This window comes from Pungitius pungitius, chromosome 16, assembly GCF_949316345.1.
Source record: "Pungitius pungitius chromosome 16, fPunPun2.1, whole genome shotgun sequence".
Lineage (NCBI taxonomy): Eukaryota > Metazoa > Chordata > Actinopteri > Perciformes > Gasterosteidae > Pungitius > Pungitius pungitius.
The window spans coordinates 11,436,670-11,453,435 of record NC_084915.1 but is presented as its reverse complement, the minus strand read 5'-3'; the positions used below and the strand labels follow the sequence as shown (position 1 = coordinate 11,453,435).

General features: G+C 46.0%; 1 protein-coding gene across 1 annotated transcript in view; it reads left to right on the top strand.

Annotated features, from left to right (window-relative positions):
- dchs1b (dachsous cadherin-related 1b) overlaps positions 1–15,454 on the top strand; it is a 67,695-nt gene extending 52,241 nt beyond the window's left edge. The window contains exons 8-29 of the mRNA XM_037468414.2: positions 544–1,602; positions 1,855–2,042; positions 2,192–2,288; positions 2,400–2,557; positions 3,504–3,944; positions 4,145–4,440; positions 4,554–4,669; positions 5,795–6,034; positions 6,395–6,520; positions 6,667–6,876; positions 7,043–7,299; positions 7,426–7,632; positions 7,802–8,198; positions 8,320–8,433; positions 8,544–8,755; positions 8,863–9,014; positions 9,337–9,467; positions 9,671–9,957; positions 10,397–10,538; positions 10,676–10,847; positions 10,936–11,345; positions 11,466–15,454. Of these exons, the coding sequence (XP_037324311.2) occupies positions 544–1,602; positions 1,855–2,042; positions 2,192–2,288; positions 2,400–2,557; positions 3,504–3,944; positions 4,145–4,440; positions 4,554–4,669; positions 5,795–6,034; positions 6,395–6,520; positions 6,667–6,876; positions 7,043–7,299; positions 7,426–7,632; positions 7,802–8,198; positions 8,320–8,433; positions 8,544–8,755; positions 8,863–9,014; positions 9,337–9,467; positions 9,671–9,957; positions 10,397–10,538; positions 10,676–10,847; positions 10,936–11,345; positions 11,466–13,513 (7,460 nt within the window). The 3' untranslated portion in view covers positions 13,514–15,454. The remainder of the gene's footprint in view (positions 1–543; positions 1,603–1,854; positions 2,043–2,191; positions 2,289–2,399; positions 2,558–3,503; positions 3,945–4,144; positions 4,441–4,553; positions 4,670–5,794; positions 6,035–6,394; positions 6,521–6,666; positions 6,877–7,042; positions 7,300–7,425; positions 7,633–7,801; positions 8,199–8,319; positions 8,434–8,543; positions 8,756–8,862; positions 9,015–9,336; positions 9,468–9,670; positions 9,958–10,396; positions 10,539–10,675; positions 10,848–10,935; positions 11,346–11,465) is intronic.
- Positions 15,455–16,766: the final 1,312 nt, after the last annotated feature.

The following is a 16,766-nucleotide window of genomic DNA, read 5'->3' as shown; positions in this document are numbered from 1 at the left end:
GGGATGTCTTCCTCCTCACTCAGGCTGTTGGACAAATACTCAAGCAATAAGATCATACTCTCCGTTAAGAAAGCATATGTATCTCTAACCTGTGCGCTTTACTGGGGATCATTTTTAATGTGGCCGGACTATTATTTTCTTTCCATATTTCGAGTATGAATTTGGATGGGCCTGTAAATCTGAGCGGGACAGAATGAAGTGTCCTCAGAGGTGTTATCTCTGTCTGTGTCACTGTACGAGGCTTTAAGTAATTCAACGCCCTCACCCCCTTTAAATGAATGCAGCCCAGATGTGTTTACATTAAGCTGAAGACTTGTACAATCAAAATAAATTGTATAATCAAAAGCTGCATATTATTATAAAGGCAGAAAAAATCAAGCGGTAATGCCAAAGATCTGCCGATTGCAGCTTTCCAAAAGAGATTATTGTTTTCTGTTACTCCACACATCCTTGATTCTATTTCATGATATTTTGCAACCCTTATCCCTTTTTGACTGTCCTTTTCACACTCCGTGTTTTGCTGTCTCCATGTCCTCCATGCAGGCGCTTTCAAGGATATATTTTACACCATTTCCTCCGGAGACCCCGATGGTTACTTCCTGGTGGACAGTGCCTCTGGAACCATTCGCACTGCCCTTCCTCTTGACCACGAAACCTGCTCCAATCGTGACCTGGAGATCCAGGCGCGCTCCGGACTTCCTCCAGCGTACGGAACCAGCCGGGTACGAATAACTATTTCAGACGTCAATGACAATGCCCCGGCCTTCCTCCCGTCGTCGTCAGAGTCCCTGCTTTTACCTGAGATCACCAAAATGGGGACTGTTATCTACAGCATTCAGGCCACCGACAAGGACTCTGGTCATAACGGCCTGCTCAGCTTCGACCTGGTTTCTGCAGGAGTTGCAGGCAGCAGCGGCCAGAGGACGTTTGGCGTCGACCGCGGCAGCGGGGAGGTACGTTTGATCGGGAGTCTTTCTTATGAAAGCGTACCGCGCTATGACCTGCACGTGGTTGCCAAGGATGGCGGTGCGCCTCAGCTCAGCTCCACTTTCACCCTGGTGGTCCACATCCAAGCCCAAGATGCACAAGGCCCCAACTTCGACACCCTGACCTACCGCGTGGAGCTACGGGAAAACAGCCCTCTCAACACACGTTTCCTCCAAGTTCGAGCCCTCAACAGGGAGGCTTCTGGAAAGGGAGGGAGCGCTTCCTCATCTTCTTCATCCTCCATTTCCTACCGGCTTCGGCCTGACGGCGACGCTGCCGGCTTTGGCATTATGCCAGACAGCGGGTGGCTGTTTGTTCGTAGCTCTCTCGACCGAGAGGTCAAAGACATGTACCTGTTGACTGTCCTGGCAACCTCCGGTCCAGGAGGGGTGGGGAGAACCGGCAGTGCCGCAGTCAGGGTGACGGTAACTGATGAGAACGACAATTCCCCGAGACTGAGCCAGGAGAGGGTGTTCCTGGCTGTCAAAGAGAACCTGCCGGCAGGGACCGGCTTCGGAAGGGTGTCTGCAACGGACAGAGACACGGGACTAAATGCTCGACTCACCTACAGGCTGCTGCACACCAACAGGCACTTTCAGATCAACTCGCAAACAGGTGACAAAGACCACCACAACGTAGCTTTGTTGTTTTAATTTAAGAACAGTAATATCACTTAGAAAGCAGTTTGCTGTAATTGTGCTACACTTGCTGAGATGTAGTTGCTCTGTCGGCAGGGATAACACCAACATGATTTCCCTAGGAATCGCTGAATTGCTTTTAGAGAATTCGATTAACATGGCAATTGTCCCCTAACCATTGCAAGTAATGCACGCTGAGGCCTTCTCTCCTTCTTTTTTTTTTCTTTAGGGGAGATTAGCACCCGCCACGCTTTGGACAGAGAGCAGCAGTCCAGCCACCAGCTTGTTGTGGTCATACAGGATGGGGGCACGCCTCCTCGCAGCGCCACCGGCACCGCGCATATCAGTGTGCTGGACGAAAACGACCACGCCCCCAGTTTTACTCGTGCCAGGCCGGACAGTGAGCTGCTCTATCAGGTGAGACTGGATTGGATACAGTTTTTTTACATTTTGAAGGCAGTAGATTTATTCTGTGGTTTATGAGCAACACTGCAAGGTAAGAAATAGAGACAACCAGTATGTCGGAGAAAGGCTATAATATTAGTATCAATCCTTACCCATTGTAGGTGATGGAGGGGCTTCCATCCGGGACTGTTTTAGGGACAGTCTCTGCTAAAGACCCTGATGAGGGAGAGAACGGGACCATATACTACTCATTATCAGGTGAGTCATCCGTTACATTTCAACCATTTGTCAAAGCCCTTGTAACCAGTGTTTCATCATCATAACCTCAAGTACCCGAGCTCACCTTCATACCCGTTGTGTCCTCTGAAGGCTCCAGAGCCGAGCGTTTCTCCCTTAACTCGGCCAGCGGGGAGCTCCGGACCGCGTCGCCTCTGAGATACGCCGAGCGCGCCGAGTACGCCTTCACCGTAACCGCTGCTGACCACGGGACACCCGGCCTCAGCTCCACATGCCCGTTACAGATACAGGTAGATGAAATGTCTACAGTTTGATATGTTCATCCGTTGTCCAGTTGCATGCTAACATACTTCTGTCTTCTGTCTTCAATACATTTCTTTAGCATTAGACAGTTGGAAACAGAGGCCAATCTGGTGGCCAAAACCTAAAACCTTTACATGTACACATTACCTCATTCCTTTTGGATTCCTTGCTGCGAGTTATTTCCTCTTACTATGCACAATGTGCACAGTATAACTGTCAAATGAATTAGAAAAAGAGATAAATTTGAGAAGGAGCAAAGTTGAACCTGTGCCTGTACAAACAAAAGCATCTATCGAATCTAGTGTGCGTTTCCTGCTCCTAAGGCTAGCCGGGGTAAGAAAAACCCAAGGTGAGAAACCCAGAACTGCAGGAGGGAGCTGGTCTGGACTGAGTTATTGTTCTGAACTTTCTGTCCGAGGGTCAATCCAGCATATCAACGTACATTGTCAAGAATTCTGCAGCAGGGAATGAAACGCACTGCCACAGGAGCATTTAGCCAGAAATGGGTGATGTTTTACTTTGTGGAACTTTGAGCTCACTTACTATTTTACGTAATGTGATTTCAGAAAGGAAAGAAAGGATGCTAATAACAGCAGGCGTGCTTGCCTTTGATTTTTCCTGCGCCCTGCTTGTGCCACACTGAGATTAGACAGAGACGAAACAGCCACCTCGGAATCAAATGTTACCAGATGAGATCTGATGAGAGCCAGCTGCATCAAATATTTTTCCACTCTTTTTGGGGATGGGTTAGGGTTAGGGTTAGGAGGAAAGAGGGATTACTTGCATTACAGTACTAATAGTTTGCACACATTTTCTTACTCAGTTCAATGGGAATGTGAATCCAAACTTTTGACTGGTACCGTACACAATGTGAATCCTCATGATTAAGTAAAGACAATTTACCGGTTTGACCCTAGCTTCCTTTTCCTTCAGGTTCTCAGCTCCTCTCGGTCCAACCCCGAGCCCAACATGCTCTCCATGACCCTAAACACAGTCGAAGGCGCTGCTCCGGGCTCCATCATCGGCTCTGTCCGTCCACATGGCGAGCGTGAATCTAATGTGTTGGAAGGCCAGGTGACCTACCTGGTTGTCGGGGGGACAGACCGGGACGGGACTTTCATGGTGGACCGCTTAAAGGGCGACGTGTACCTGGTGCGTGAGCTGGACTACGAGAAGGGCTCGAAGTATAGCCTGCACATCGAGGTGTCTGACTTCTCCCGGGCGTTGCCGAGCAGCCACTTGGTCCGGCTGGATATCAACGTGCAGGACAGCAATGACCACGCTCCGCAGTTCACAGAAGACCCCGTGACCATCGTGATCCCAGAGAACATGCAGCCAGGGGCTTCTATATATACCTTCCTGGCTGTGGATCAGGTGGGAAACAGAATATGTCTTCGTCAAAGAATATGTGTAATGTGTAATGGTTTATACGTGAAGGCGCACATGCAAGTTATTTTCCTTTTGAGCTTTTACTCATTTGCACATCAGTGGAAGTAAAAAAGATCTCTCTTTTTTCCACTTTTGTGTTTTGTTTTCCACTAACTGTTTAATCCATCTGTTACATTTCTTTATAGGATGGCAGTGGACCCAACAGTGAGCTGCACTACTCCATCGAGCACCACTGGCCTGACGCGCCGGATGTCCTGACCCTCGACCCCTCCAGCGGAGTCCTGACCCTTGGGCAGCAGCTGGATCGTGAGTCAACATCTTCCCTGTACCTCGTGGTGCGGGCCACAGACCGGGCCGCGGATCCCTCCCAGAGGCGCTGGGGCTCAGTCACCGCCCGGGTGTTTGTGACGGACGTTAACGACAACGCTCCGGTCTTCAGCTCTCCTTCTGCAGTCAGCGTCATGGAGGACCAGCCAGAAGGGTGAGGAGTAGTTTCTGTCAATAAGAACTTCCAAGAAGCCTGTTTGGATGGATTTACTTTCACGGCCGCAAGATTAAAAGCCCTTGTTTTGTATCTTGTGTCTTCATCTGCAGATTTGTGATTTTGTATGTGATGGCTCGAGATGAAGATGAAGGGGAAAATGGCAGAGTGTCGTACAGGATCCAGGCAGGCAACAACGCTGGCCGCTTCAGTCTTAACGCCAACACAGGTACGTATATTGTTGGCCGTAGTCACACCATCTAAAAGTATTGTTATGTCCCGATGGTATAACAGGGTTCATGGAGACGGGCAGTTTCACATGAATTCACACTCCATTCAGAAATGATTAGGGTAAAATTCTCCACATTACGTGCATTTACAATCCTGCTTTGAATGATTTAACACGGCGGAGTATGTGACCTTTTTCTGTGTGGGTTTTATGATTGATAGATAATCAGCATCCCACCCGTGAAAGCCCCCTGAATGAACAAAACTTTCCAAAAGTTTATAATTACCCACAGAAGTGCCGCGTCTAAAGGGTCTCAACTGCTCAAACGCTCATAACCCTCATAACACTCTTTACTAGATGATGTTTCATGGCCGTAGAGCAATCCTTTCCTTGAATAATGCTTTGGTGTGCTTTCCTTTACGGATTCCTTAATTTGAGCGAGGGACGTTTGGTACTATGTGTAATCTCATCATCATCTCGGCTCTTGTGGTGTGGGTGCGGTCAACACCGACTGAGGTGGGATTCAAAACCATAAAACACACATAATGCAGCTTCCAGATGGAATTAAATCTTTACTTCATTACTGTCAATTGTCCGGTGCATTAGCAGGGGTTGAGGTCACTTCTCAGACTGTGGTGTTAAGTTTATGGTCAATACTAGCTTGTAATAGCAGATTATCTTTCTTTTGCAAAGACATTTACAGAACATTTGGGGTAATGTAAATGTATCATCGGCCTGATTACAGCTTAAAAATGATAAGTCTGTTCTGTTATTGTTAACTTTAAGTTGTTTTACAGTATGCCGGCATATTTACATTTACAATAATCCTACATGTTCTGATGTACTGATGAACCATTGAGTTACATTTCAATTTAATGTCATAATTTAAAATCTTGGCTGTCGTCTCTCACTTACTGTGGAAAATCTGATAAAGCAAAGCCATTTAGTTCTTGCCAGTCCTGCTAGGCATACAAACATTAAGTCTCCCAGGTAGACAAAATGACATGTTCACAAACACGATATAATTCAAACACACACTAACTATTCAAATGAAAATATACATTATAAGTGACATAATCCAGGAAAGATGGGTTTCCAACTACTTCTCTTTTCTCTCTGTTGTAGGTTCTCTCTCTGTCCTTAAAGCACTAGACCGGGAAGAGCAGGAAATCTTCAATCTGACCATTGTGGCAGAGGATCATGGGATTCCTCAGCTTTCCACTTCTCAGGTGTTGTGTGTCCAGGTCTTAGACGTGAACGATGAAGCTCCGTCGTTCCAGCGAGCAGAGTTTGAGGCTCAGGTGATGGAAAACCGAGGACCTGGAACGACTGTCATGACAGTTACTGCCACTGACGGGGATCAAGGTTGGTTTAAATGTGTCACATTATTACTGTATAGTTTGAAATAAAAATAAAATGCAGTGCATTTGGCTAAGTATTGTCTATAGACTAAAATATTGACCCCACAACACAAGACAAATAAAGGGATTTGATAAACCAATTTACTTTAAACCAAATCAAAAGCTCATGCTAATGAAAATGTGTGGCAACCATCTTTGTGCACGGCCTTATATTTCTGGAGCCTTGATTTACATTTTTTTCATGTTGTTTCTGTTGTATGTACAGTATATATCAGATTTACTATTATATTCAATGAAGCATGTTTGCTCAATTTCTAGTTTTGCAATTAATGTATCTTTACTCATTGGTTTGACTTGTTGACAGGTTCTAACGGCCACGTGACGTATGGCGGTGTGACAGAGGAAGGCTTCATCATCAACCCTCAGTCAGGAGTCATCACCACCACCAAGGAACTGGATGCAGAGCTTGAGAATCACTACACTCTCACTGGTACTGCTGGATTGTCCAACACATTACACTGTTTGACCTTTCACATACTGTTCTAATCAAGCTCAAGTTTATTAATTCTACAGAATAAATTAGTGAATTAGTGTAAAATGTTGAATGGGATCTGATCAGTTTGCATATTTTCTCAGTGTATGCACGGGACGGAGGACTGCCTCCTAACTTTGCCAAGGCTGTAGTGCGTGTGGAGGTTAAGGATGTGAACGACAACGCTCCCATCTTTGCTAAACCATGGTACGGACTGGAGGTGCCGGAGAACCAGGCCGCTGTAGAACTTTGCTTTCTCAAGGCCACAGACCCGGACTCTGGTCCTGGTGGAGAGCTGGAGTACAAGATCACCGGTGAGAATGTGGCATTGTGTGTGTCTAATACAAATTTGGTTTAAGAGTGAATTAGTTCCCCACATTTGCTATTGTACATACCCGTCTGGAGCACATTCATACTCACTGCAAATAAATGATTGGATTCCCAAAGATTTTTTTCATATCATATGAATTCTCCCTCAAGCTGGGGACCGTGAGGGACATTTCCAAATCCACGCCAGCACAGGAGCGCTGTCCACGTCACGCGGCCTAGACAGGGAGACGGGAGCTGAATATACATTGGAGGTGGTGGCCACGGACCGAGGCAGCCCTGCTCTCAGCACCACTGTCACTGTGGAAGTCAAAGTGCTGGATGTCAATGACAACAGCCCCGTCTTCAGCAGAAGCAGTTACTCTGTGGAAGTGTCAGAGGATGTTGCAGAGGGGTCCAAAGTTCTGGAGGTATGTAGAAATGGAAAATTTAGTTGATGCTTTGTTGAAAGATCTCAATTGACAGTGGATAAAGTATGTGTATAACACATGTCAATAGTTCTGAATTCATCTAAAAATAAACCTACCTATCTCCAGGTGTCAGCCACGGATGCTGATGATGGACTGAATGGGAAGGTTCTGTACTTTCTGAGCCGAGAGGCGCACGGAGCGTTCGGTGTGGATGGGAGCACTGGTGTTATCACCACATCAGCACCTCTGGACCGGGAAAAATGGCCGTCATACAGCTTCCAGATTTTTGCTGTAGACCTTTCACCTGCTGAACCCCGGAACACCTCTGCTCAGGTAAATGATGGTTTGGATGCTGAAAGTGTTCATTTGCATGGTTTGGATGTCATGAATTTTCATTCACATTCACATTTACAATTTGGAAGACCTGTCTTTTGTACATTGCATTCGCAGGAAAATACTCATTCATATTACACTCCACCCCTGTGTGACCTCGTTCTTCTAGGTGACGGTCACCATCCTAGACGTCAACGACAACACTCCCATCTTCCTCCAGGACCCGCTCGTCATCGAAGTGTCCACTAAGAGTTCCCAGCGGGTTTTAGCCACCATGAAGGCAGAGGATAAAGACTTTGGAGCCAATGGTTCTGTTTTTTACCGTTTCGCCATGCCAGTCAAGGGATTCAGCATCAACTCCCTGACTGGTGAGATCCAAGCCACCAGGCCACTGGCGGATCTGACCCAGGCTGAGAGGACCCTGATAGTGGAGGCCATGGACCAGGGTACTCCAGCTCAGTCTGCCCAGGGGGTGGTGGTGATTTACGTGAAGGAGGTGGAGTACAGCGGTATTCGCTTCTCTAGGAATGCCAGAGACGTCAGCCTACAGGAGAATGCCCTACAAGGTCTGACATTGATACTGTATTATTAGGGATTAGAATCATGCTCAGACAAATGTTTTACCTTTTCACTTGACTCTATCTGCTGTCACAGCTAAAGGAACATTTTCTCTGCTCAAATATTCAGGCACGGCTGTGGCTCAGGCTCAGGCTCAACACCCGGATGGCACACGTAACGGTATTAGCTACAGCCTGTTCAGTGGCAATAGAAAGCAGGCCTTCCACATCAGCTCCTCAACAGGTGAAGCTTAACATAAAACTATTTTCAAGTCTAAGAGAAGTAAATGAGATACTATAGAAAAACGGAATGATTTTATGACCTGGTTTTATTGTTTTCACTCAAATGTCCAGGTGAAATCATGGTGCAGAGCTCCAACGGTTTGGATTTTGAAGACACCCCAAAACTCCGTATAGTTGTGAAAGCTGAAACGGTGTCATCCACATCTTTCACGGCTATCAACTTGATCCTGCAGGATGTCAATGACAACCTTCCTCGCTTTCAGCTGCAGAACTACGTGGCCTACATGAGAGAAACACAGGGCTATGAGATGCCAATCATACAGGTACTTACAAATATGAAAACTGAACAACAAGCTAGAAGACCAATCTCGGAGGGTCAAAATACATTTTCATCTGTACTTTTTTTCCCCTCTCCTCTACCTTTTCCTAGGTGATGGCTGAGGATGTCGATCAGGGCCAAAATGGTCAGGTGACTTACTCCATCCAGTCATCAGGCATCAGCGGCTTGTTTAAGATAGACCCGACGACGGGAAGCATCACCACAGCAGCCATCATGGACCGTGAGATCTTTACCCAGACCAAGTGAGAATAGATCCCCCTCCCCCCCCATATGACATTTGCAATCACACATCACAATTGTTTTTGGTCACAAAGGGACATTAGTCAGCTGAAGTTTTGCGCACCAGTGCAATTCAAAGCTGCAGTTTCAAACTCTGTAAATCAGTTCCTGTTCACTATAACATGTTTGTGTTAATTTCACAAGTCTACTCTTTTTGAGAATGGTGCATCCTTTTTTTCCTTCATACATTTCCTCTTTCATCACCAATATTAGAATGAAACATTAGGAGCTACAGGTGTAGTAGGAGACTTTTTGGAAAACGTCTTTTCCCTGTCCACCCCACAGGCTTGTAGTTACAGCCACTGATAGAGGGAGTCCACCACTGGCTGGTTCGGCCACATTGACGGTGATAATTGTCGACCAGAACGACAACAGTCCGACCATTCCCTTGCCTCAGGAAGTCCGCATCCCGGAGAGTAAGGACCTTCATTTGACGGAATTTTTATCTGTTTCTTTTTTTGTTTACAGCAAATGTATTATGTCATCCGACGGGTGGGTTTATGATTCTTTAATTATTGCTGTGAAACATTATAAAAAATACTAAAAGCATACTTTTATCAACAACAATTTAAATGCGTCTAACAGGTGTACGTTCAACCTCTCTCTCTCTTTCCATCAGATCTGTTGATTGGCACAGAGATCACCCTTGTGACGGGTAACGATGTCGACTCCAGTCCGGCCCTCTCCTACTCCTTGCAGCTTGACCCAACATCCTTAGGCAAGTTTGGGATCCACCGCTACAGTGGAGGCGTATCACTCACTGCCCCTCTGGACTTTGAGGAGAAGACGTGGTACACCGTGACTGTGAGAGCCACAGACAGCCAGCATCAAACCGAGGCTAACATTACAATACTGGTGGAGGACATTAATGACAACGCACCTGCGTTTACTCATGATCTCTATCAGGTAACGTGGCTCATAAATCACAGTATTGCTCTGTTTTATACCAGGTTTACTTAGATGTCAAATTAGATGGGTGCCGTAAGAAACCTTATCTGTCCGTTGCATACTACTTGCTGTCTGATGAAATTCAGATTTCCCAGCGAAATAGTATAGCGGGAAGAAAACATTGCATTTGTAGACACTTACACACAGCAAAAAACACATGTACAGTACCAAGGTGCACACAGAGGAGTTGATAAAAGTTATATAGTATTGACTTGTTTGTCTTATAAAATGAATTCAACATTAGCACATAAAGGACGAACAGAAGAATAGAATAAAAGATACAATGTGTGTGTGTTTTCACTTTTGGGAAATATATTACAGTAGTTATGTAGACAGTTTTAACTTGTTTCTTTTGCCGCCATGCTCAAATGTTGTTGTTCATATCTCTGGACCTCAGGTAACTCTGCCTGAGCACACGCCACCAGGAAGCATCGTTGTCACAGTAACAGCGACTGACAGGGACTCCGGAGAGAACGGAAAGGTCACCTACAGAGTGACCTCATCAACCCAAGAGGGTTTCTACGTTGACCCCAACAACGGTGAACAACAGGGGCCCCACACTGATTTAGTTGAAATCCCAAAATTTCCAGTTTCAATAGAAAGTTTAAAGTGATTCCATAAAAAGCAGCTTCCCCAGCACAACGACTGAATCCCTTTCTCTGCCCTCTGTGTCCAGGAACCCTGTTCATCAATCACAGAGCCGAGTTTGACCCTGAACGTCCCACAGTCAGCATTGTTATTGAAGCGTGTGATGCAGGGTCGCCTTCGCTCTCCTCCCTCACCACCGTCCAGGTCCAAATCTCTGACGTCAATGACAATGCTCCTGTGTTTCACCAATCAGATTACAGGTCAGTCTACATGGATTTAGATTCTGGATGTCTTAAAAATGTGACCCCAACCGCTAGCCTTACAAATTGTATGCTTTTCTGTATTCAGGGCTACAGTTTCTGAAGATACCATCCCAGGCTCAACAGTTCTGACCTTTGAGGCCTTTGACAGCGACCTCTCACGGGAAAACTGTGGCTTCGACTTTGCCATTGCCAACGGAAACGAGGGAAACGCATTCCAGATCGAAAGCAGCGTACGGTTCCTGGAGGGACGAGGCTTTCAGACAGTTGGGAGTCTGCTTTTGGCCGAGGGACTCGACTTTGAAACCAAACCCCTTTACAACCTCACCGTGGTCGTGTCAGACCGCGGCGTGCCCCAGCGGAGCTCTAGTGTCGCAGCGGTAATCACCATTGGGGATGTGAATGATAACCCTCCAGTGTTCAGCAGAACAGAATATGCCGTGTCGCTGAGCGAGGGAGCTGCCGCCGGGACTGAGATTATACGGCTGACTGCGACAGGTAGGGAAAAAGACTTCTCTTGGTTCTCCATCTCTCATTCACTATGGCCTTTTTTCAACATTGCTCTCTGACTTCATCTCGCAGGTGATTCCTTGAACTCTGTCTTTGTGTTTTTGCCAGATCCAGACTCAACTCCCCATGCTGAAGTCCATTACGCAATCAGCTCTGGTGATGAGGTGAACTTGTTTACCGTGGACCAGTGGACCGGTGCGTTACGGCTTCAGCGAGCACTCGACCGCGAGCACCGGTCCACGCATATTGTCATCATCCAGGCCACAGATGGACAGGGTCACATTGCACTAGCTCCAGTCACCGTTGAGGTGAAAGATGTAAATGACAATTATCCGTTCTTTCCCGTGGAAGTCCTGACAGTCAGTATCAAAGAAAACCAACCAGCGAACTCAGCTGTGACAGTTCTACATGCCATAGATCATGACACAGGAGTTTATGGTCAGCTGAGGTACTACATTGTGGAGCGGTCCATGGCAGGAAAAGACAGCTTCACTGTAGACCAGAACTCTGGAGAAGTCAAAAGCAAAATTGCATTTGACTTTGAGAAGGTCAATTCATTTAACTTTGTAGCAGTGGCAGTAGATTCAGGAAACCACTCAGCCACTGTAACTGTACAGGTGTTTGTCACGGGTGAAGATGAGTATGACCCGATCTTCACATCCCCTGATTTCTCCTTCGATGTCCCAGAGGAAGCTAAGAAAGGCCAGAGCATCGGCCAAGTCCAGGCAAGTGACGAAGATGAAGGAGTGGATGGCATAGTTCTGTATTCTCTTCCTGCCAGCTCCCAGTACTTTGAAGTAAACAAAACCACTGGGGTCATTTTCCTCAAGTTGGACGGCTCGGGCAGCAGTACTAGCAGTGGTGCTGGCCGGACCAAACGGGAAACCAGGCTGATGACCCTAGAAGTGAGAGCTCACAGTCCATTAGATGCATCTCGCACCGCTACAGCCCAGGTCTCCATCGATGTCACAAACACCAACTATGGCCTTGCCCCCGATGTCAACATCCTACTGATAAGCGTCATCGCCGTGTCTCTTGGTTTCATCGTGTTGCTTGTGGTCATGGCTGTGGTAGTGTTCCTTGTCAAGTCACGCAGGAGGAAGAAGGCCCAGGGTGCAGGAAATAGAACTGTGGCCACGGGAACTGCTCTGCAGAAATTGGATGATTGCAACTCAGGATCAGGAGGGGAGAAGATCTACCACCAGGCTTTGCCAGGCTATGCTGGAGATCAGGGTGGGGCCGGTGGTGGACCCTACACTAGAGGAGGCTCTCTGGATCCCTCTCACTCCAGTGGAAGAGGATCTGCTGAGGCAGCAGAAGATGATGAGATCAGGATGATAAACGAGTATCCCCGTGTCGCCTCCATCACCTCGTCCATGCAGGAGCACATCTCTGCCAGAGGACCAGACTCTGGAATTCAGCAGGATGCTGACCAGCTCTCCGATATCTCCTGTGAGCCGGCTGCTCTGGAAGGCAGCACCTGGTTCAAAGGAAAGAAACTGGGAGGCAGTCTCAGTGGGACATTGCTATCTGGCCAGCTGCCAGTCTATAGGGACGATGGAGGAGGGTACCTAGGGGCAGGCCGTGGCCTCAACATTTCACTTCCCAAGGATTACGCCTTCCCAGAGGATGGCAAGCCTTCAGTGGATGGTTCTCTCACAGCTATCGTTGCCAGTGACGAGGAGCTCCGTGGAAGTTATAACTGGGATTACTTACTCAACTGGTGCCCTCAGTTCCAGCCCCTGGCTAATGTCTTCACAGAAATTGCCAGGCTGAAAGATGAAACTGCCCAGCAGAGCCAAAATCCTCGCCAACCTTTCCAGCCCAAGCACAAAATGGATCCAAAACCTAGGATTGATCCCCCACCACTCATCACATCAGTTGCTCATCCAGGGGCCATGTCAGTCCCCCCCAAGGTCCCTGTGATTGGACGGACATTCCCCCACCTGGCCTCACTCCGCAGGTCCCCTATTAGTCACGAGGGATCCATTTCGTCAGCAGCAATGTCCCCGAGCTTCTCCCCTTCGCTGTCTCCTTTGGCAGCTCGATCTCCGGCTGTTTCTCCCTTTGGCGTCAATCAAGGGCCCTCAGCATCCATGATCAGCACCAGGGAGCCCTCACTGGACCAGAGTCCTGATCGCGAGATGAGAATATGATAGAAAAAAAACTTGAAAAGAATTGTAAGATAGGCACCCTGAAAACAAAAGCATGGCTGAGCATCTTTTTGGCTGTTCTTTCCCACAGAACAAAAGGAATCAAATGGAGACATCATTCTCAGAACCAACTGTTTTCATCATGAGAATAAAGGTTTCATGAACGTCTGTCCATATGAGATTTGGACAATTAACAGCCACAAAGAAATACTTAACTGGTTCCTGGTAGAATGTTTGCATTCTTTGAAGTACTTCCTTTGGCCTGCGGAGTTACAGGAATACGCAAAAGTGGAACATGTGCCTGGGTTGACGGTGGGCCCCTTCCATACCGACAGTGACGCAGATCTCGATGAACTGATCAGGGTTCAGAGGAAAATTGACCTCTTTTATGGGAATATGCACTTACCATGCCCCTGCAGTCAGAGATCCCTTAGTGTGTAGATAGATGTGTAGTTTTCATGTTACCTCGCTGGCTGGCCAGAGAGCTAACGACCATGTTCCTCTCTTTGTGTCCGTGGACATTTTTACACTCCAGTATTAAACTTATCTAGTGGCCTCTTTAAAATGGCCTCTGGACGTGGATGTGAATCCCATGGACAGACAAACGGTGTGTTTTTCACAAAGACACTGATTCTTTGAACTGGCCTTGCAGCACACATTGGAACAGCAATGGAGATTATTGTTTTTTTCACCAATTCAGCGGACACTTTTTTTTTTTTACTTTTATTTGTATATATTTTTATATGAAATTATGATTTCAAATCCAGAATTGACATTGTTCCAACATGAAGGGGGTATTGTTTTTTCGTATTTGCATATATGTATGTATATTTGTATGTATGCAGGCAACGTTATTTACTGAATGTGTCTCCTAGGTTTTTAGAAACTTGTGACAGTTCTGATGTGAGTGAGAGGGAGACTTTGTGTTTTTAGCATTATTTATATTATAAAAAGACTTGCCGCTACATTTTAATAGTAAGAAACCAAGCCCACACTATGCTGTGTTCTTACCTTTTTTTTGTCCAATTGTAGATCATCACAAATTGAAAACAGCAAGAAAAAAAGTGATCAATCTCCTACCGGCTTCTCAAGTAGTACTTCACTCCGTCGTTATGCACAACAGCACATTTCCTCTGTTATTCATCGAGAACAATTTGTTGATCAACTCTGTCTTTGACAGAAAGTGCTTCCTGAAGTCAAGTAACTTAACTAACTTAAATGCATCTTACTGTGAAGATCTTCACCTTAGCGTAACAAAAATAACATGCAATGTACGGGCTGGGATTCTCTTATGGCAGTGGCCTAACTTGGAGAAATGTAGCACATGAGCCAGACGAGAGGGAAACAAACGTCTGAATGAATGAGCTGATACATTTAGCAAGCAGCGCAGTACATATTTTCCATCTTAACTCCCTGTGCTGTGCATTGTTTTGGTTTGATCCACTCATCTGGAATGTCACCGTCTTGATGAGGTGTTTTCTGGTTCCATGTGTTTAACTCATCATCTAAGCCTTCTTGCTTTTCTCTCATTGTTGAGATGCAGTTTTAGCCGTCTGCTTGTATAGAGAATGCTTCACAGGTGTCTTTTTCATTGTTCAATATGTATTTATCCCTGTGGCCTGTTTATGACCTTTTCAATAGTTGGAGTGTCTGTTTTCCAAGGGACGGTTTCTACCTTTTGTTCTTTGTTCAACGTGACTCTTCAAGTCGCCTCATGTGAGGCAGCGAATCAGCTGAAAGCTACGCAACCCACAAGCCTATAGCTGAAGCACAACACGTTCTCAGCTCATACTCAAGGTGCTTCAGAAACATTTTGGTGTTGGAGGAACTCCATTTGGACTTCAGTTTGCAATGACTGCCAGTGAGTGATCAGTGGAGCAACGGCAGAAGGAAAGAGCTGTAAATGTATCGAAAGCAAATAATAAATTCCTACTGATCTCTTTTGACAAACCGTAGTCAGACTCTATTTTTTTTCAGAATTCAAACCTCAAACCAAGGCTTTAACAATCTTCCACTTACCTTAGCTATGAATGGCAACTTTGAAGAGGAAGCATTAACTTTTAGATTCATTAGAGTTACTGAGAGGAGGGGCCGACCCGACTTGACTGGGCAGAATTAGAGCAGACCTTATGAAGGCAGTGGGCCAGGAGACAGAGACTTTCACCCAGTATGGTCACAATCTGGCTTCAAAGAGCAGTAAATAGTCTGCTGAAGGTAAAAATGAACAGTAGCCTTAAAAGCAGTATAAGATAATACAGTAGACTATATTATCATTGTGACGTTGGATGGATTTTTGGTTCGGTTGAATCCAAGGACTAGCATTTAAAAGGATGATTTCAAAGATTTTAGAAACTGAGGTGGACAAAGCATCTAACAATCAAAATATCAGACCTTAGAATACAGAATGACACTTGCTCTACTTTACCTGTACCATGACCATGGTATAAACACCCTCCTAAATTTTTCTCCTTCTTTAAATAATTGTTCTATTACATTATCGCAGTATAGGGCTTCAAAATTATTAAGGAAATCTGTCAACACTGGATTCAGTTGTTCCAGCTCTTCTAAAGGCATATGATGTTTATTCATATGGAGCACAGACATGTTTGCATAGCTGCTAGGGATTTCTGCCTCATTTGGGGATCACACACACACACACACACACACACACACACACACACACACACACACACACAGTGTTTCTGTGGTTATTGTGATGTACAGAAGGAATTGGACATGGATTTTGACATGGTCCAAAAGGAGAAACCAGAGACTGAAGCCCCTGTGATACCACTGAGAAAGGAGAAGTGATGACAATATACAGTATATTTGAACGTTGAGTCCGCTCTTCACACATTGAACAAGCTTCACGTTTGTTGTCAGCTGAGGATCAAATGTACACTCGTACACACCGAATTAAGAACATCTAACTACAATCTTGCCTGCAAAAAAAAAAGCTTGCTGTCCCCACATTAACCACAACACAGCTGTGTTTACGGCACGCCGTCCCTAGACTTCCTTTTCAGCCGAATCCTTCACTAACCCCACAGAATTCAGAATACCCATAAGCACACACACATGCACAAGCACACACTTATGGGCTCCTACACACATGGCTCGCAACAATCTCCCCAGCTGATATTGGCCCAGATCCAGCTCCTGCAGGCACATACTTGGCAGGTAATTTAGTAGAATATGGGACAAATCTGTCTAGAGCAGAAGTCCATTCCTTGGGGATGTTGTTAGCCGAATTAAA